The 22,900-nt window shown below is 35.5% G+C and overlaps 2 protein-coding genes across 2 annotated transcripts in view; one reads left to right on the plus strand and one right to left on the minus strand.

Annotated features, from left to right (window-relative positions):
* Window positions 1-22,900, minus strand: part of LOC105214718 (DNA-directed RNA polymerase II subunit RPB9) — a 38,474-nt gene that overhangs the window by 8,377 nt on the left and 7,197 nt on the right. The window lies entirely within an intron of this gene.
* Window positions 1,391-18,722, plus strand: LOC105214734 (zinc finger protein 225-like). Its single transcript, XM_054226815.1, has 7 exons — window positions 1,391-2,469; window positions 13,799-14,078; window positions 14,162-14,464; window positions 14,770-14,939; window positions 17,057-17,222; window positions 17,928-18,011; window positions 18,327-18,722. The coding sequence occupies exons 1-7, from the start codon at window positions 2,284-2,286 to the stop codon at window positions 18,512-18,514; spliced, it is 1,377 nt and encodes a 458-aa protein (XP_054082790.1). The 5' UTR covers window positions 1,391-2,283; the 3' UTR covers window positions 18,515-18,722.

The raw sequence follows: 22,900 nt of genomic DNA on the forward strand, positions 1-22,900 counted from the left end.
GTATGTATATCCAAAATGAACACCTTTCTCGATTCTTATAAATTTTTGTTTAAAATACATGTGTTTAAAACCATGTATACATTTAAAATTTTCAAACCGTTATTTCAAATACACATGCCTGTAAGTATATAAATACAACAATAACAAATATGTAAGTAATTGCATAAAAAATTGAGCGCCAGCCTTTGTGAGTTTCAATTCAACTTGTTAAACAAAAAATGAGGAAATAAAAGATCTCACCAAGTTTTGCGCCAGAACACAACACTTCCTCAAGAATAAGGGCGGAGTTTAAGAAAGAGACGCAATACACTTGCATATGGGTGACTAGAAACAAATTCTTATTATTCTTAACACAGAAATGTGTCGACGTCTCTGTTTGTACGTATGTATGTACTATGTGCTGCTGAGAAGATCTCCCGGTTTCAGACGCCAGCTTCGAGCACAGCAACTTTGAGTTCAAGTCTACTTGCGCTCTCACAGAATTGGAGCCGTTCAAACGGAAATTATGAATGGGATGTTGTAGTACGAGCATTCTTGGCAGCCCATGTTCATGGCCAAAATCGCACTAACTAGCGCTAACACACACATATGTACATACATGTGTGTACACAGATACTTTAGAGTTTTTCATTTCATTTCATCTTGACTCGTCTTACCGCTTTCAACTCAATTGCTGTAACTCAAGAGAGCAGGAAAAATGGTCAAGCACAAGTGTATGTGCGTTTGTGTGTGTGTGTGTGCTTATAAACGGATATATGCATAATACCAACATTACTACGTGTGGGCTTCCTATTTCATTCAAAAAGTTGCTCAGATAAACACTTAACGTCTTCCAAGACGTACGAAACAGTAACAGAAAACAACAACAGCAACAACGAAAAATGCAACAAAAACAACAAACGCGCCAAACAAGGCAACAGGTGACGGCAATGCGGCAGCAATACATTGAGCACGCTGCTTTCTTAAGCCGCTTTACAATTGTCTGGGCAAAAAGTCAAGTCAAGCCGCCGCTGCCTCTGCTGCTGCTCCTGCTACCTGTGCACTGAACAACCTGTGTTTGTTTGTATGTATGTGAAGTAGCGCACACTCAAGTACGTACTACGCTCGCTCCATATGATGTTGGCTGCCTACATACATACATACAGACAGACAGACATATCGACGAGTATTTTCATATTGCCTGCTTGTATGTACGTATGTGGCGCGAGTATTTGCCGCACACTACTCGTATGTGTGTATGTATGCATGCATGTCTGTATGTACGATCAATCGATTAAATTAACGTTGTGTAATGTTGATCTTGTTTTTGGTAACGTATTGGAGCATTGAGCTAAATGAGCTTAGCTGAGTAGCTCTTAATTTTCGGTCTTGCATTTAGTGGCGGCCTGTATCAGGTGTGTACGCTGCTATGTATTTCATTCCGAAGGTCATGGCTGGTGCGGACAATCCTGATCGGACAGTATTAGTTTAGTGTTGAAGGAAAAAGGGTCCTACTACCACAACAACTATCTACAATCGACTACGACGACGACGACGACTACTACTTGTGTACGTTGTTGGTTTTGAGATTGTTTGTTGAATTATAAATCGCGTACGCGCTAACGCAAAACTCGTTCAATACTGTTTATGAAAGAATAATATATAAAAAGCGAATTAATAGCGTGTCGGCATTTTAATGCAAAGTTTAAGCACAAAAAAAAAAATAAAATATTAATTATAAACAATAACTGCAAACACTGATTTTTAATGCGTTAAATAAACAATTTAATTAGTTTAATGCATCGTTTTTTTTTGAAATAAAAATATTTAAACACACACAGCGATAAACAAATACACGCACTAATGGCGTAAAATAAAGTTTGAAGTTCAGCAATTCGCGTAGGGACTTAAGCATATTTATTATATAGGAGTAATTAAAATAATAATAGTTTACAAAAAATATACCAAAAATAAAAACAAATAGTTTTGTGATTACTAAAACAAAAAACAAACAGAAAAAAATAAAGCAAATATAATAAAATAAATATTTATTTAAAAAATAATAACAATTTAAAAAACAAAAAAAAATTTTAAAATTCAAAAATAATAATTTAAAAATAATAAAAACAATTTAAAAAACAAAAAATTATTTTAAAATTCAAAAATAATAATTTAAAAATAATAAAAATAATTTAAAAAACAAAAAAATAATTTTAAAACTCAAAAATAATAATTTAAAAAACAACAAAAACTTATTTCAAAACTCAAAAATAACAATTTTAAAAAAATTTAATTCAAATCAACATGGAAACGTGTGTTTTAATACCCAAAGAGTTGTCGCTCGCCGCCACAACGTTAACGGCAAATCATGAGACCGAAATCACAGTGTGGACAACGTCCTACATCGAACAAGGCACGATATTTTATCCCTTTCAAGGCACATTACGTTTGGACAAATTGGATGCATTTCAGTATCTCGATGAAAATGATGTAAGTACAATAACAAAAAACACAAATTGATATGCTGCAATGCAAATAAATCTTATTATTTGAATCTCTGCCGCCTTAATTAGTATGAAATTGCCAAGAATATAGTTTGAGTTTAAATTGAAAATTATTAAAATTGAAATTAAATACGTGAAATCGGTTTGGTCACAAGCGACGGGATTTCGTATTACATTTAAATGCAAACGGTTACGGAAGTTGTTAGTGGCACATACAAATGAACATACATATTTACAGGTAAACAGTGTCAGTTGATAATGCTATTTGTATGTATTAAGGATTCAATTAGATTTTGGTTAGTGACATATTGTTTAAAAAGGTTATTGTGTTAGTAAAAGTTTAAAAAATATATGAAAATTAAAATAATTTTAAAATGAAAATTTAAAATAATTTTGAAATGAAAATTTAAAATAATTTTGAAAGAAAAAAATAGAATAATTTTGAAATGAAAATTTAAAATAATTTTGAAATATAAAAAGAAAATGTGAGCGAATTTCAAAAGTATGATCAGCTCGGTTAAAACATCCCTTAAGGTACTCAATAACAGTGATAACATCTCAGCTGTCAAACATAAGTTACATTACACTTGTTGTTGCTGTTATGAGAGATTTTGACTGGGATTGTTTGAAAATTTTTTTCAAAATTTCTTATCAACTACTTTAACATACCGTATTTGATAACGATGCGATATACGATGCTATATTTGAAGTATCTGGAGGCTGAGCTGGGGATTGTAGCGAGTTTAAATCGCTGTTTACATGCATTTCGCTATTTTAGCGAGTGTTTTTTTGCCGCTCGCTTAGCAGAGATATAGTTAATATAATGTTATTAATAAAAAAAAATAATTTTTTTTAGATGCTTATTATTATTACTCTGTTGTCACTATTATTATTAATATTTATTTTAAATTAAAAAAAATAATAAATTTTTAATATTTAATTTAAAATATTTATATTTATTTTAAAAAAGTTATTTGACTATCAACAATTAAATTTTTAAATATTTAATAATTTCTATTCCTTTTAAATTTTTTTGTTTTGTAATACATAAAATTTTGTTCAATGTTATTTATTATAATCTGGTTATTTATTCTATATTTTGTTGCTGTTATTGATTAAATATTTATTCCTCATAAGCAGAAATTAAGGTTTTTTTCGTCTAAAAAAGACATTTTGTCATGAATTTTTTTGGAAAAAATTATTGCTGTAGTTTTATTTTACTTATTATTATATGAAAGTACAAAATTTGAAGGATACTTAAAAAAAGTTTTATCGAAAAATAGCGAGGAATAAAGGATTTATCTCTGCAGGCACCTCGAAAATAAGTTTTTGTGCGGTGACCAGCCTACAGCATCATCCGAAACCAAAAAATCAAAATGCTTTCTTTAGTTTATTAGTTTATCTTTCAATTGACGTCGAGTTTTTTTTTTAATTTTTCAATTTTTAGTACCATTTTCAAGCCAAAATGACGATTTTAGATGAAAAAATCGACCTATTTGTTATTGTAAAATTGTTTGTAATTAAAATTTTTGGAAAAACGACGTCATTCGAGAGCTACATATATATATGTAGAATATTTGTTCAAAATTTCAAAACGATCGATGCAGTAGTTTTTTCTATAGGCTGGTCACCGACTTTAAAAATCACATATTTGGGAAAATCGATTCAAAGTTTTGTACACTCAGCGCAGGTAGCTGGAGGTACCGTTATTCAACCTGCTGTAACTTCGTTAGTTTTTCTCCGAATGCCCTAGCCTGACTTTAACACAATATTCTTAAAATGTTGATGGTTCAGAAAAAAAAATAAATAAAAAATAAAAAAAAATTGTCAAACCTTACCCCCCCCTTAATTCATGACAACATTTTTGTTGTTCTTAAATCAGTTGCAGAGTTTATAATTTTTAAGGTAGAATTAATATGGTGTGCAAGAACGCTTCGAACACCAAGGAAACCATATGACTGCAGATTATTGACCAGTAAGGGTCTTAGATTTCCCTATGACACTATATATGCATATTAGATTCAAATATCAGTAGAAAATACAATTCGACTTCGAATTCAAGTTTAATAGAAATAGTTATTCTTAGCTGAAGATCTTGTGATGGTCTATGGTTCTGCGTGAGAATTCGTAAACAAAGCTATCTATCTATCTATATGCTTATAAGAATTTTTATTCTGAACTATAAGTTAGATGTAGTTTATATCCTCTAAACTGCTATAAAATATATCCAAATATTTGGTACACTAGTGAACTTAAAGTACATGTATATACTTTCATAGGTTTATAACTCCCAATAGGTCAAAAATGTACATATTTCAGGATTTCATAATTTAATTAACATTTTCTAACCATATTGTAAAAAGGTCTGTATAGACAGTTAAACTTCTATAACTCAAAGTTCGCCATAACTCAAACTTTTGAATGGACAATAGACGTCAAATTACACACAAATTACCTTCCGTAACTCTGAAGTCTCTCTAACTCGAAGTTTTTTGTGAATTATGGCGATTCGAGTTAGGGAAGTTCAACTGTATGTATAGATAGATCATCAGTTATCAAACTCAATGGGACTAACAAACATGATTATAACTGATTTTCTTTTTGGAAATATTGTTGTTGTTCTTAGTACTTTTTATTTATTTATTTTTTTTGGTTTGTTTGTTAGTAAATTAAATTTTTTTTTGCTGTGATTTGCGTTTATATACCAGTTTTCTCCGACTTTTTATAATTATTCCGTTAAAGCGCAGGCTATTGAAGGTGTTAAATCCATTTGATCAAAATATTAGTAAAAAAAATTTTAGAAATAAATGCATAGTATATAGTCAATATTATAGTGTATAGTCACAGGACACCAAGCAACTGATTTGAGTTATAAAATAATAAAAAAATTAATTAAAATAAATTCACAATTAAGATGTATATTTATTTTATTTCGAAAATAATATATTTAATATTTATTATAATTCGTTTTTAACAACGATTTTGCATTTAATTTTTTTCACAACATTAACTGATAACCGTTATAAACATGCATCTATACACATTTATAATGTAAAATTTAATAATAAATTTAATTAAAATGAAATATGTGCGAAATATCAATTAATAATACAGCTACAAATGATTTCAAAACTAGACATATTTAACATATTCACATTAAATGCACATACATACATACACGAGGCATAAAAAAATCACATAATTAGCCGCAAACAAATTCATACAAATACCCATAAATATAAGCGCATGCAACAGTTTTAACGCTATATGTATATTTTCTGTTGTTGTTGTAATGTTGTACCTGTTGAAAGTCGACAATTTTGTATAATACAGAGAGGGTTCTAAATATACGCTTATGACCCTCATGCCGCCCGCATAGAAACACACAACTTCACCCAGTGGCTGGACAGTAGTAATTCATTAAGTGTCTGTGGGAATATTCCCACGCTTCCCGCGATTAAACGGGATGGCTGTCAACTACATATGTGTGTGTATGTTTACAGTGTCTTCATATGGCGTAGCATGCAATTCCGTCAAATGAGCATAATTGTCTTAAGCAGCGCGTCTTGAGAAAAGTCTAAGTATAACGTCTTTTCCTTTCACGCTTGGTAAGCACACGGGCAACGATGTTATTACTAAGTTGTGTGTAGTTGTACCCACACACAGACAATTTATGCGTTTTTAGTTTAATATTAGTAGCTTCCCTAACGTTATGTAGTGCATATATGTACATGTATGTATATATGTACATATGTGTGTGTTGCAAACATTACGTGGGGTAATTTAACATCAAAATTCAACTATTAACCCACCCTTTTTACCGTGTGCAGCAAGTGTAAAAGTAGCGTTTTGAACAATAGCTTTTTCAGCATTAAGAAAACATGGGAACTTCTTCAAGAATGTCTTCACGACGTCTTTTCCGCCGTTATGGGAGAATGAACACGATTGAGAACTTTTTCTTAGACCACATACATATGTATATGGCTGTGTATGTTTGTGTGTCTGTAATTGCGGTGGTGGTGAAAATTTTCACACACGCATATGCTTGAACCTGTTGACGCCTTACCGCAAAACCGTCAAAATTAATTCAACTACTTATCAAAAGTCAAGCGATCTTAAGACGGGGGGACAAAACACCCTCCAAAAAGATGCGTGGGAATTTCAACTATTTATGCGCTTTGAATGAACTTACAAACATACAAACATATGTATGTACATCCCTAGAAATATATACCTACAAGCAACTACATTTACATACATACATTATAACTAACTGCCGCTATGAAAAATTAACTCATAAGCGTATCCTGCTTGTCACCTCCACTAAATAGTTGTGTGCCAATTACCTCGCGTACCTATAAATACCTAAGTAAACAAGCATACATATGTACATATTTACACGCTCTAAATAAGTGTGGTGTACACTTGTTGCATTGCTGTCAAAAATCTTCATCCATTTTCAATCAGTGAAAGTGTGATTTTCCGCACAGTTGTACTGGTTTCGAGCCGCTACACAACTACTATCAATACTGTTGCAACAACAACAACAACAACATGTACTACCGATATATGTACTGTTGCTACAGTTATGGCTAAAACAGGCATTAGTTTTAGTCATTGGCGTTTGGTTAAGTTCAATGTCCGTGACGCTATCACAGACGAACGATTGCGCAATGCACAATCCATCATAATATCAATCACATAACATATGTATTTGTTGTTGTTGTTGTTTCATATGTGTGCAATGTCAAAGATGTTATGAATCGCTATGTTATTTAATATGCCTGCGAGTAAATGTTGTGACATTCTGTTGACAGCACAAAAGTAAAGCAAATCCCACAAGTTTAATGTTAAGTTCTACATCATAGAGTCCACAACTGACCACGGCTGTTTTGATGAATGGGAATTGATAAGATGATGTTGGGCATTTGTGGCATCCGATCGTGGGATAAAGGTTTTAGATTTCATTGAGAAGTTATGCAGAACTGCTGCAATTCATACATGAAAACTCTGTCTCAATCATAACGCAATGCATGTCTGATTGGTTACAAATGTGAAGTTGGTAGGCTGAGAAAAGATTACAAAGATTACTTTATTGCTGCTTCTTTCTGTACGATTGATGTAATAACTGCCTAAGTAATTTGCTATATTTCGCAAGTCTATTAGGAACCGAAAAACCCATCAATTAATTTATTTTTATACAATGGAGACTCGGATGTCCCCGGATGTATAGACGTCAATGGCCCTCACATTTCATAAATTGTTGAGAATTCCAAACATTGTTCCAACCTAACTCCGCTCACATTGTCTCTTTTAGCAGACCCATCGATATCTCTTCTGACAGACCCATCCACGACAAACCGAGTAGACTTCAGCGCAATTGACTGTGGGTACTTTAAAATCTTTGGCAGAATCATTCAGTCCAACATGGAACAATTTCCTGATCTATGCTCTAACCACGACTCATCTATGACCCATCCACGACAAACCAAGTAGACTTCAGCGCAATTGACTGTGGATGCTTTATAATCTTTCGCATAATCATTCAGTTCAACATGGAAAAATTTCCTGATCTATGCTCTATATAAGAACGAGGATTGCTGCACGGTCCAAAGTAGGTTATGTTAGCCTCGAAAGACAGACCCTTGCGACTGGCTGACGTGTCGCGGTAAATCCCACTTGGACTGCTAAAGTCGCCGATCCATTGATTGATTGCAACGTCAAAGCGCCTTTGAGCCTATCACAAATTTTATTAGCCGGCCAATGTCCATTCCGGCAAGTTCGCTTGGTTCGACGAAGTTATAACTACCAAGATTTTTCAAACTCAGTCTTGCGAACTCTGGTCAGTGGAGGAGTGAATGATTTTATGTTTCCATCCCACCTAGACAGTATTCCTAGCCTCATCGTATGTATGCCTACCTCAGCAAAACATCACTTGCCAACAAAAATTGTCTTAAACTTCAATCTCGCGACTTGGTTTAAGAAATGCTTATGCAAACTAAGTGTTCTTCGATGCATTATTTGGCCTAATAGTGTAGAAATTTGGAAAAAGTCGGTCAGATAAAGGGTTTTTTTAGTGCTAAGTAGTATCTTCAGCGAAAAAAGAGGATATAATCTGGGTACACGATCCTTTTTGGTTGCCTTTAAATAAATCAAAGACCATTCCAGATGTGATATTACAACAACAAACATCATTTATATGTAGGAACGAAATACAGTTAGGATGTTAGGATTTCTTTTTTTTTCTTTAGTGAATACCTGGGATGATTCACTTAGGATGCATTCTTAGCTGCCAATGATCTGTTGTGTGAGAAATCGTGTGTTTTGGGTTGGGTCATAATTTGCACAGTATTAATATTATATAATACACAATTTGACCCACATATTCGTCATATATATTGTATAAAGTCCATTGAAAGTTGGAAACCTTAATATTAGGTTAGAAGCACCGAGGCCCTCATGTTCGATATATGGGGCCTTGAAAACCTATGGTCCGATTTCGGCGACTTTTAGAAAGGGGCTGCCACACTATAAATGCAGTATTTATGCAAAGTTCTGTTCCGATATCTTCACTAGTGCTATATAGTAAACGATTCAGATCGTCTTCAAAGTTCTGGTATATAGAAAGTAGGCGTGGTTGTGAAGCGATTTGGCCTATTTTCACAACATGTCATTGGGATGTAAGGAAACTTTTACAAACCAAGTTGTAAATCGGTCGAGTAGTTCCTGAGATATGGTTTTTGACCCATAAGTGGGCGACGCCACGCCCGTTTTCCATTTTGTAAAAAAATCTGAGTGCAGCTTCCATCTGCCATCTGCCATTTCTTATGTGAAATTCAGTGTTTCTGACGTTTTTCGGTTTAGTAATTTTAAACCTAACCTTTGTATGGGAGGTGAGCGTGGTTATTATACGATTTCTTTCATTTTTGGACTGTATAAGCAAATGGCTAAAAGAAACGACTCCAGACTTTATTGGTTTGCAAGATATAAACAAAAAACCTATTTGGGGGCGGGGTCACGCCCACTTTTTTTTTCTTTTAATAACATCCAAATGTGCCCCTCCCTAATGCGATTTTATGTTCCAAATTTTATTTTCATAACTTTATTTATGGCTTAGTTATGACACTGTATAGGTTTTCGGCATTTTGTGGGCGTGGCAGTTTACCGATTTTGCCCATCTTCACTACATGGTACTATACAGTGGGTAGTTCGCTTAAAGAAAGAACTTCAGATCAAAACAAGTATGAGTAACAGTATGTATATCTATTGCTCTTTCGATAACAAGGTCAGGTATTATTTAACAATGATATCATCTATCGAATTGCATTGGATTGGATTCAATAAATAATTATAAAAAAACACACATTTATTCAAATTTTAGTAAAACAAAAAAAAACAATTTCGTTTTAAGTATGAAATCACTTGAATTTCCGAATAAACAACGACTACAAAGAAATTTTTCAATAATGATGACATGGTTTTCCAACAACAACATTGCCACTGCAGCAGCACCTCCGCTCAAGCACTTATGTAAGTAAAATAAAATCCGCATTACACTAATTCTCTTAAAGCATGAAAGTGCTAAAGATCGCGCGCATCAAGTGCAGCAGTATGTGCACAATGGCGATAGCAAGTGGAAATTTTCATAGCGCATAAGGTAACCTATAACAACAAAAATTGCAGCTGCAGCAACAACAACAAGAGCAAATCAATATGACAATTTGGAAAAGCAACCGCCAAGCAGGCAACATTTGATAACTTCTACTTTACGCATGCAAACGCTAATACATTTTTTATTCGCTTCCAATGCCGCGCGCTCGCACTCAACGCCGCGTTCATAATTTCTTATTAATTTTTCGTCGATTTGTTGTTGTTGATTTTTCATCGGTAGTTACTTAAATACATGTTAACCGCTTGTTGCTTGCTATCCACACTTGTGTACGAATAGGTTTCGTGATTGACGGTATTTCTACACAAAGCTACTGCTATCTGTGGTTTTGTTGTTGTTGTTGCAGCTGTTAGTTGCTTCTGTCTTGGCTGTTGTTATGATTGAAATGACGTGAAGCCGGCTGCTGTGCTGTGCTGTGCTATGCCGTGTTGCCCTGTGCGATGCTCTGTTCTGTTCTTGATGATGAGTTGATTACAGTTCAAATTATTTAAGCGCGTTTTGATATTATTCGTCTTTTATGCGCAGCAAGTGAGATCAACTTTGGGCTACACACACATACATACATACATACATACATGAAACTGCTACAAACAGATCATCGCACCTCAGCGCCTAAGCACCCAATATCAACATTAAGCGGCAGCAGAACCACAGCTCATCACAGCTCAGCTCGGCTTAGCTCAAGTTCAGCCTCATTTTCAGCTGAAGCCGAAGTCGAATCTCTTTGATGTTTCGTAGAAGTGCTCGTTGTTTACCTTTCGTGCACAAACTCATAAGTTATAGTCATGCAATTTAAATGTTGACTCTTGTGGCTCTTTTGTTTCTGATTTTGACAATGACAGGAAGCGCAGGTACAACAAAAAAAAACATCAACGAAAACAAAAAAAAATAAAAAATAAAGAACTCGAAAACATCAACTACTGATTTTTAGTCATTAATGTAAAGACTCTACATACAAATAAATATACTTAAATAACTTTAAATACGGTTGAATACTTGTAAATTTGTATGTATGATTGTATGTATGTTCGTTCGCGTGCACACTTATTTCAAAGCTGGATTTGTACCAAAAATGGCGCTGCTACTCATAAAGCGACAAACATGTGTGACTTTGTGCTTCTACAAAAAATTCAAAATGAATAAAGGTTTCATTTCACCTACGATTATTTTGCCATTATGCAGTACTATTATGTGGCATACCAGAAATGGTGTGGTTGCGTCGAGTTTCTAACTCTATTTGCTACAACAATTGATTGATTATATGGCCTAAGCTGTGTACTTATAGCAGATTATTTGAAACAGCACAGAAAAAATTAATATAGTACACTTTACTCAATCAAAAATGTTCAACCTAAAGAATAACTCAATGAAAGTTACAACCATCGTTGGTTGATCAATGTGATTCAACTTCCTATAAACACCATTTTTAGTTAGAGTCGATGTTCAAAAACCAAAGGGAACTTTTGATATATATATTTATTCCCTGTACAGGGTATATTAAATTTGTCACGAAGTTTGTAACACCCAGAAGGGAGCGTTGGAGGCCTTATAAAGTATATATATATATAAATGATCAGTATGTTGAACTGAGTCGATTTAGCCATGTCCGTCTGTCAGTATATATACGAACTAGTCCGTCAGTTTTTAAGATATCGTTTTGAAATTTTGCAGATGTTATTTTCTCTTCAAGAAGCTGCTCATTTATCGGAACTGCCGATATCGGACCACTATATCATATAGCTGCCATACAAACTGAACGATCGGAATCAAGGGCTTGTACGGAAAACTTCCGCATTTTACTACATATCTTCACGAAATTTGGTGTGAGTTATTGTTCATAGAAAAAATTTAATCTCCGAAAAAATTGTTCAGATCGGTTCACTATAGCATATAGCTGCCATACAAACTGAACGATCGGAATCAAGGGCTTGTACGGAAAACTTCCGCATTTTACTACATATCTTCACGAAATTTGGTGTGAGTTATTGTTCATAGAAATAATTTAATCTCCGAAAAAATTGTTCAGATCGGTTCACTATAGCATATAGCTGCCATACAAACCGAACGATCGGAATCAGTAGCTTGTATGGAAAATTTTCGCATTTTACTACATATCTTCACGAAATACTGGTTTGAGTTATTGTTCATAGAAATAATTTATTCTCCGAAAAAATTGTTCAGATCCGTTCACTATAAAATATAGCTGCCATACAAACTGAACGATCGGAATCAAGGGCTTGTATGGAAAATTTTCGCATTTGACGTGGTATCTTCACGAAATTTGACATGGTAATAATATAATCTCCGAAGAAATTGTTCAGATCGGTTAACTATATAACCTTAATGTTTCTAGCAAACAACTCGGCTAAAAAGAATTAGTAAAATGTTTTCTTTTTTTTACTTACTTTTTCTTACGTCTTTAGATTTGCTTAAACGCATAGTTACTAAAAGAAATGCATCTGTGAAGGGTATATTAGCTTCGGTACAGCCGAAGTTAACGTTTTTTCTTGTTTTAATTTCTTACGTCCGGTCCACCTTTCAGCCTAGAACCTGTTCACGAAGACAATCGTATCATAATTCTCTCTAGAAGTACAAAACTTATCTTATTAGTAGTCTTTTACCATAAACATAATTTCCTGCAAAAGCTATTGCAACAACTTTTACTGTAAGCCTTCATATTATTCAAACAAATAAAGATTCCAACAGCTTTATCTTCCACCGAAGAGCTGAGAGATTTTGTGAGATATACTCGTGAGGAAAAAATGCACATTGATTATCTAGGAGGCAGAGTTTTTAGCTTTTTTAAAAAAATGTTGACTTTATTCTAGCCAATTTGTAAGCCTATAAACCTCCGCATTATGATCCCGAACTCAAACCAACCATTAAGACGGTCGCTCTCACTTACAACCTCACAATATGTGGAAAGGGTGAATAATCACACCATGAGTCTGCTCTAAATATCTCATTATCATTAATCGAAACAGACCCGGATTCATATGAAGTCAAGAACCCTCATAACTCTTTCGATGTCACTACGGAAACGGACTCAATACAGTGAAGAACTCTTACAATTTCCAAAAAACTTATGAATTTTTGGTGTAACTACAACAACAATACGAGAATTTCCGAGAATACGAGAAGAAAATTCCAAAGTGGACGGGAGAACAACAATACGAGAATTTTTGAGGATACGAGAAGAAAATTCCAAAGTAGAGCGGAGAATTCTTCCGGGTTTCTGACTCAAAATTTGTCCGAATTGAAGGAATCGAAAACGATGAAGTCTACATATTCAAAATATTAAATGAAATAAACAAAGCTTAACCTCGATAGTTTTGAACTGTAAGATGAAATAGTATAGTCTTACCTATATATTTTTAGCGGTGATTTTCTCTTCAAGATAATATGCTTATAAAGTCTAAATCAAAAAATTTATACAACAATTATCATTGAATTTGCTTTGAAACTCGAAGCATTGTTCTGCGAAGCAAACCAATACATATCAAAGCACTTTTTACGAAGTGGCAAGTGGCAAGAAAAATAACTTTTTTAAACTCTTAAAAGATAGGATGTCCTGTAAATCCTGTAAATTCTAAAACTATAATAATTTTAACACTATTTAACCATGCTTCTCCACTTTTATTTTTAGATCCGACATCGTTTCGGCCTGTACGACGAGATCGATGCATTCCATAAACCAGTGCGTAGTTGCAATTGGATACGCTTTCTGCGTGTCTCCAACGTATGTGATTCGAATGTGAATATGATTTGTACGAAAGTGAAAGGTGAACCCATATATGAGGCGATAAAACCGATAGCAGCGCATCAAGAACTTGTTGTATTCTACCTGCCCGAAAGACCCGAAGAAGTCTTATTCATGCGCATGCGAATCTCTATGTATCGTCAAACGATGGATTCCATTATGAAAGGTATATAGCTACTACTGACATGGAGTGCGGTTACAAGATATATAATTATTACTGTTGTCTTTGTTTCTTTTGCTACTTGTTAGATTCGCCAATTGATCTTTCCGCCTCCCTGCTGCACCGCATCTCACTACCCGTCTCACCGGTTTCGAGTAGTGAAGATGAACACAAGTCAATATCGAGTGATCTATCCGGTTCGGTGATATCATTAAATGAGCCCGTAAGTGATGTTATAAACTCAACAAACTGTGAAAAAGTGATCCGTGATCAGCGTACACCGCAGCGCACACGAATCGGCCGAAGTGAACGCTGTTTGCTGCCCTGTGATGTTTGCGGGAAGGCATTCGATAGACCTAGTCTACTTAAGCGACACATGCGAACGCATACAGGTAGGCAGACGCGCCCGCAACGGTGCAGACGAGTACAATTGCACCTGTTGCATTTCGTTAAAGAAAAAAACTATAAAAGTAACAAAAACAAAGAATGCATTGCCGACATGTATGTGTGCGTGAGTGTATGTGTGTGTGTGTGTGGAGATTTGAGAGAGTGTGAAGATGCTGATTTTCTGATTCGAAAAAAAGTACAAAATTTGTATTTCTTATTGTCTTTGCTTTCAACGCAATATTATTTGGAGTTCGAAAATTTATGATTTTTAATTCATTTTTTTTTTGTTTTTGTTTTTGTACAATTGCAGGTGAGAAACCACATGTGTGTATGGTTTGCGGGAAAGGCTTTAGCACGTCGAGCAGTTTAAATACACATCGGCGCATACATTCGGGTGAAAAACCGCATGAATGTCAGGTGTGTGGCAAGCGGTTTACGGCCAGCTCCAACTTGTACTACCACCGAATGACACATATAAAGGTGAGTGTATGTAGCTTTTATCAGTGCAATGTAAGATATACAGCAGGTGTATATCACCTGCATACAGGGTGTTCAAATATGGTTTAGGTATTTGTGATAAGCGAAATTTAAAGATTGAGTTTCAATAAATTCTAAATATTGAAAGTTCAAAGTCTAATTGGAAAACTTTACTTAATAAACACGAAAATCTTATTTTTAAACACTGTACCAAAAATTGAGTTCCTTCGAGGAAACCGAAGATATCAGAAAATAGATTTAACATTGTGACCATTGCAGCCGGGGATAATGAGTTCAAAAAGACTATCGAAAAGGCAATAATTATAGACTTTTTAAACGAACATCGTCCCACGATGGATATAGTGAATATACCGAAATATTTATATATTAAAACGTTTAAGACCTATTAGTTCTTGATACACATATTTTAACTGTGGATAAGCTTAGAATAACATGGCTCATATCAGTCCTATGAAACCTATTCAAGAGAATACGGCTGCCAGGTCCTTCTTCACCTGGTCTTTCCAACCGAGTGGAGGTTTCCTCGGCTACTACCAGCTGGTACATCGGTGCATCGAACACTTTCAAAGCTGGCGCGCTTTCGTCCATTCGAACAACATCAACGAGTCAACGTAGCCGCTGTCCTTTTATTCGCTGAACTATGTCAATGTCGTCGAATGACTCATACAGCTCATCCCTCCATCGTCGGCGATATTCGCCGTTGTCAATGCTTAAGGCACCGTAAAGCTTCCGCAAAACCTTTCTCTCGAAAACTCTTAGAGCCATCATCTCATTGGATGTTGACATCGCACACGCTTCTGCACCATAAAGCAGCACGCGGATGATGAGGGACTTATATATTGGATTTGGTTTTTGTTCGTCGGGAGAGGACTTTACTTTTCAATTCTGCGTTGGCTTTCTAGTCTGACATTGTTATTGGTGTTAATTCTTGTTCCAAGATAGACGAAATTATCTACAACTTGAAGATATTTCGTCTTGTCCCCGTTCACTAGCAGACCTAAACGCTTCGCTTCTTTATCCAGTATGGAAAAGGCAGAGGAACGGAGCGGGTGTTGTTTCCAATGATATCGATATCCTGCGACCTGTTGTAATATTAGGAACAACGAGACTCCTAGTAGTGTGTGTCCTAGTTTATTCGGTTGGCCTTTCAGTGACATCGATCCAGAACCAGAAGCGGGGAGTTAGGGTTAGGTTAGGTTAGGTTAAGTGGCAGTCAAACGACACACCTAGGCCTTTGGGAGGCCCATTGTGATACCACTGGAACTGAGATCCCTCACACTATGGAGTCATCATTGAACCACCCTGTGGTCCTGATAAAGTGAAAAATTTCACACAATTTGACATGAGCAACTTCGCCCACATCCTCGAGAAAACCGCGTCCAATAGCTGCTATTATTTTTCTGTACAGAGCCTTGCATCCACAAAGAAGGTGTGTAATCGTTTCTTCCTTTTCTTCTTCTTGGCAGCTCCTGCAGTAATCATTGAAAGGTAGCCCCAGTCTGCTGGCGTGTCTCCCAATCAGACAGTGTCCCGTTAACACCCCTACAAGGGTTCTTGTATCATTCCTCTTAAATTTCAATAAGCGACAAGTACGGCTCTTATTCCACTCTGGCCACGTTTGTCTGCTTACGGAGCAAGTCGTTACTTGTTTCCATTGTGATTCAGCCATATCTACTGCATGTTTATCGTATTTGCAGGCCACACAGTTCCCAGGGATGTCACTATGTCCTGGGACCCATTGTAGGTGTATCGTGAAATATGACGTCATTGTCAATAATAAATCCAAGCGGGGAGTTAGTCTTGACAAAAAATGTTTTCGAAACACTGCTAGCTCTTCTTTTACCTCTGATAACTTATAACCGTGTACTGAATGGACTTAAGACAACTTTAGACACAATGTTTTGACATATTATTCTCAGTTTTATCAGATTTTAATACGCTGAATATATTAATAATATATTAGTGCCATAAATCGAGAGAGCACTGTATTAAATATGTATATTTTGATATTTTAATTTACAAAAATATATATTTTCCATTTGTAATTACAAATATAATACTAACAAAATATAAATTTTGTTTATCTTTATTTTTTTCAGGAAAAACCACATAAATGTAATTTATGCGCGAAATCCTTCCCAACACCCGGCGATCTGAAATCACACATGTATGTGCATAGTGGCTCTTGGCCATTTAAGTGTAACATTTGCTTCCGCGGTTTCTCGAAACAGACAAATCTCAAAAATCATCTTTTTCTGCATACAGGTTGGTACATTCGATACTCATACTTATGACTATAGGTATGCTATGTATGTATGTATGTTTGTATATGTATGTATATGCATCACATAGCATACCTATAAGATATTTGACGCATTGTTTCAATAGCGACAAGTTGCTGTTACACATTTAATGTATGAGTACTTATAAGTACACAATCAGCTTAAGATTTATTTCATAAGTAAATATGTACTTATTGGTATATACATGTATATATGTATGTTCGTATGTATATGGTATGCATAAATATGCGCAAATAAGCATTGAGTAGTTATGTGGGTACTTTTTTTTTTTGCTTGCTGTTTTAAATTGGTAGACCTGTATGCCCACACAGCAGCTATGACAGCGCATTTGAGTGGCATAAGTCCAGTGAAATTAAAATTATTTCTATAAAATATTAGATATATTGACAAATAGTGATTGCGCAGCTGCAGAGAAATATAAAATACATACATACATATGTACATATTTACATATATATATTTTTTTTTGTAATTAGAAAATTGCGAAATTAGTTCAATTTCGAAAAATTGTTGTCATTGAAAAAATTTGACATTAACCGTTATCATTTTTTTTTTGCGCAAATACAAAGTAAAACATTGCAAAAGCAAAGTCAAAAACAAAAAATGAAAAAAAAAATTAAACCAAAATAAAAGCAAATCATAATAAATTTTTACATTGGCATTGCAGGCAACAAGCCCCATGGTTGTGAATTGTGCAACAAGAAGTTCGCATTAGCGTGCAATTTACGAGCTCATATGAAAACACATGAAGGTAAGTTGAACTACCACATTTTTTCATTATACCACATTGCACACACACACACACACACACAGGCATACAAATAAACTTGCATGCCGAAACGCAGGTTCAAAACGAGGCTTATATACATACATATGTATGTCCAAGCCGGCCAGTTGTGACGTATGTATGCACATATGCCTGCCTGCATGTATGTATGTATGCCTGCCTGTGTATGTGTGTGATTGCGGCGCACTTCTAGAGCAGTCGCAACAACAACAACAACAAAAAAAGCAAACAAAAACAGCAGCAACAGCACACAGCATTAATTTCCATTCTTAACTTCAGGTGATCCACAAGATGAATGTGTTCGCTGCGGCAAGGTGTACGTTACACTAATGCAGGGAGTCTGCACAAGGTGCTCCGATTCGAACAATTCAACTGACACTGACAACAAGACTGGTTTTCAATCGGGTGGCGATACAACCACAGAAGATGAAACCTCAAATGGCACAACGGAATGTAGTGACAAGTAGAAACAAAAAAAAAAAATTATACAAAAACAAAAGCAACAACAACAACAACAGCAACTACGTTCGACATATAAAATCATGAAAATGAAAAAAGGAGCAACAACAACAACACCAGTAAAATGAAAACAACAAAACCGAAAAACGATAACGATAACTACATGCACGCAAACACAAACAAACAGACAAAACAACAACAACAACAAAATAATGACTGCTGTAAATATATACATATATATATATAATATACAATTATAAATCTAAATATATACATATAAATATATAAATACTTATATTATGCACATATTAAACTAAGCAGGGGGAGTTGTTGACATATTTATACAAAGAAAAAAAACAAACAACAAAAATACATACATATATACCTATATATACTTAGTTATATTCGCCCAAGTGTACATTATACTCCACTTAAATAATAAGCTAGTCTTAAGGATATTTATATTTTTTAAGTGACAATACAAAGCAAGTATAGCACAAGCCAATAAAATAGATACTGACAATGTTTTTTTGTCCAAGTATAATACAATAACAGAATGCAAGTGTTTGATGTTGCACCGCCGCTATGCCGCATACATATATGTATGTATGTGTGTAGTTGCCGCTGTTGCCACGCTCATTGGCGGCAAATTTGGTTTGGTTTGTATGTACGTAAACGTATGCGAAATTTTTTGCTAGCACTCAGCTTCTCAACACAATGACAGGCATGTAAGTACAGCTTTGTGCGGCTAATTGGAAGCGCTGCTCACTTGAAATTAGTTGTGAGATTTTTTTAAGGGAATTAGCAAAATAATAATACTCTAGCAACAAATATTAAGTATTATAGTTTTGTTCACGTAACGGTTGTTTGTAAGTCAAAACATATAAAGAGCTATAACTTCTTCTTCTTGACTGGCGTAGAAACCGCTTACTCGGTTATAGCCGAGTCCACAACAGCGCGCCACGAATCTCTCCTTTTGGCAGTTTGGCGCCAATTGGTAATACCAAGTGAAGACAGGTCCTTCTCCACCTGGTTCTTCCATCGGAGTTGAGGTCTCCCTCTTCCTCGGCTTCCAGCAGCGGGTACTGCATCGAAACTTTCAGAGCTGGGGCATTTTCGTCCATTCGAACAACATGACCTAGCCAGCGTAGCCGCTGTCTTTTTATTCGCTGGACTATGTCTATGTCGTCGAACAACATATACAGCTCATCGTTCCATCGTATGCGGTATTCGCCGTTGCCAATGTTTAAGGGACCATAAATCTTCCGCAAAACCTTTCTCGAAAAAACTCCTAGTGACGTCCCATCGGATGTTGACACCGTCCACGCTTCTGCACCATAAAGTAGGACGGGAATGATGAGGGACTTGTAGAGTTTGATTTTGGTTCGTCGAGAGAGGACTTTACTTTTCAATTGGCTACTCAGTCCGTAGTAGCACCTGCTGGCAAGAGTGATTCTGCGTTGGATTTCAAGGCTGACATTATTATCGGTTTTAATGCTGGTTCCTAGGTATACGAAATTATCTACAACTTCAAAGTTATGACTGTCAAGAGTGACGTGGGAGCCAAGACGCGAATGCGCTGACTGTTTGTTTGATGACAGGAGATATTTCGTCAAAGAGCTATAACTAATCCATAAATTAAGCTATTTAAGTAACATTTGATATGAAGGGGCATACGTGGATGTAATTTGTTTGGGGAAGTAGGCGTGGTTCCGCCCCTACTTAGTATTTTGTACATATCTCGCAAACTACTAAAGCTATATCAATGAAACTTTCTAGAATCGTTTCATTTAGATACTACCTTATACGGTCCAAAAATGGAGGAAATCGGATGAAAACCACGCCTACCTCCCGTACAAAGGTTATGTTGAAAACTACTAAAAATGCTTTAATTCAGTTAGAAAACTCCCAGAAACCTTTAATTTCATTATAAAGATGGTACAGAAGAGCTGCACTCAAAATGGTATACAAAATTTTAAATGGGCGTGGTTCCACCATAGCTCTGAAATCAACATCGACCAATTTCAATGAAATTCGGTTCATAATATCTTCCTAGCTTCCCAATGATGTGATGTGAAAATAGTCCAAATCGATACACAACCACGCCTACTTCCTATATACCAGAACTATGAAGTCAATCTGAACCGTTTACTTTACAATATATAAAGTAAGCACTAGTGTAGATATCGGAACAGAACTTTGCAAAAAACTACATTTAAAGAGTAGCATCGCCCTTCTAAAAATCGTCGAAATCGGTCCATAAGTTTTCAAGACCCGATATATCGAATATGAGGACCTCAGTGCTTCTAACAAATTTTTTACCGAAAATATTTATATATCTCAGATATTTTGGACAATTTCAGATGGAATATGTTTCTTCTAATAATATGTCTCCGTGCCAAAAATTAGTGAATGAAAAAGTCTAAACGTTAAACTTTTTTAAAATAAAATATTTTTTCAAAATCAGTCTCGAATTTACCAAATTAGAAATTTAGATCCAAACTGCATCTTTTTGTGATACATGGCAGGTCTTTTCAATATGCGTATAACACTATACGACAAACACTATTTTTTTTCTGGATATTGGACTAAATCAAATTTTTCCGGAAGATTGAGTTATAAGTAAAAAAAAAATATTATCTCCGTTTTTCGAATTGGGCTCTAAAATAGACCGTGGAGAGTCGATTCGGCACCAAATGAAACGACTTGGCACATTTTCTGTTCAGCGATGAGGCCCATTTCTAGATCAATAGGTATGTGAACAAGCAATTGTCGCATTTGGGACGAAGTGCAACCGAAGAGATTCAAGAGTTGCCATTTCAGTTGAATCATAGGTCTACATTTGTTCAAAAATAAAGCCGGTGAGAACTTAACCGTCAATGGCGACCGTTGTCGCGCCATGATAACTATCTAATGCTTGAAATGGAGCTCTTGAACTCGGCGACAATTGGTTTCAATAAGACGGCGCCACTTCCCATATATCGCATCAATCAATGGATTTATTGAAAGAACACATCGGTCTCCTGTCATCAAACAAACAGTGAGCGCACTCGCGTTTTCCACGTCACTGTTGATAGTCATAACTTTGAAGTCGTAGATAGTTTCGCCTACTTGGGAACCAGCGTTAACAACACCAACAATGTCAGCCTCGAAATACAACGCAGGACCACTCTTACTAACAGGTGCTACTTTGGACTGAGTAGGCAATTGAAAATAAAATCCACTCTCGACGAACCAAAATCAAACTCTACAAGTCGCTCATTATTGCCGTCCTAATGTATGGCGCTGAAGCGTGGACGATGACAACATCCGATAAGACGACTCTTGGGGTTTTCAAGAGACAGGTTTTGCGCAAGATTTATGGTCCTCTAAACATTGGCAACGGCAAATACCGCAGACGATGGTATACGATCTATACGACGACATTGACATAGTTCAGCGATAGCCGCTGTCTGGCTAGGTCATGTAGTATGGATGGTTGAAAACACCACAGCTCTGAAAGTGTTCGATGCAGTACCTGCTGGAGGAAGCCGCGGAAGAGGAAGACTTCCACTCGATTGGAAAGATCAAGTGAAAAGTGACCTGGCTTCACTTGGTGTTTCCACTTGGCGCCAAAAAGCAAAAAGGAGGAGCGACGCGCTCTGGTGGATTCGGCTATAATCGCTCAAAGCGGTTCCTACGCCAAATATATATATATATTAATATATATATATATATACTTCGGTGTGCAGATAATTTTACGTTTTGGGCCGGTCGATTGACCACCAAGATCTTGTTATATCACACCGTTATACTTTTTCCTGTGCGGTCATGTAAAGTTTAAAGTCTATGCGGACAATGCTGCTTCGATTCTGGCCTTGGAGCAAAACATCACGCGTGTCATTCGTCAGTTACCAGTCGAAATGCTCGAACGAGTCATCGAATATTGTACTCAATGGATGGACCATCTGAGACGTGGCCGCGGCCATAATTTGATTAAAAAAGATAATATAATATTTACAAAATAAATACCAAATAATGAGCTTTCGAATGATAATGAATAAATATTCGGCAATAAATTTGATTTTCTGTGTTTTTTCTTCAAAAAAGTAGAAAACCTCGAAATAGATCACCCTTAATCACTTGTCGTACAAACTTTCAACTTCAAAGGCAATTCGTTCATATTTGGAGGCTATCTTCGAAAATCGACAACAACATCTAACGATGTACAAAAATATCGGTTTCTAGGCAAATATACCTATTTTTACTGATTACTGGAAGAAAAACTATAATGATGATTACAATAAAGGGTTTACTAAAGGCTTTTTCTAAACTTGATAGGCAAACTATACCGAAAGAAAGAAAGCAAATTAGTAGATTTATATCTTAACTTTAAATCAAATGATAAATAGGGA

The sequence above is a fragment of the Zeugodacus cucurbitae genome, chromosome 3, assembly GCF_028554725.1.
Source record: "Zeugodacus cucurbitae isolate PBARC_wt_2022May chromosome 3, idZeuCucr1.2, whole genome shotgun sequence".
Taxonomy (NCBI): Eukaryota; Metazoa; Arthropoda; class Insecta; order Diptera; family Tephritidae; genus Zeugodacus; species Zeugodacus cucurbitae.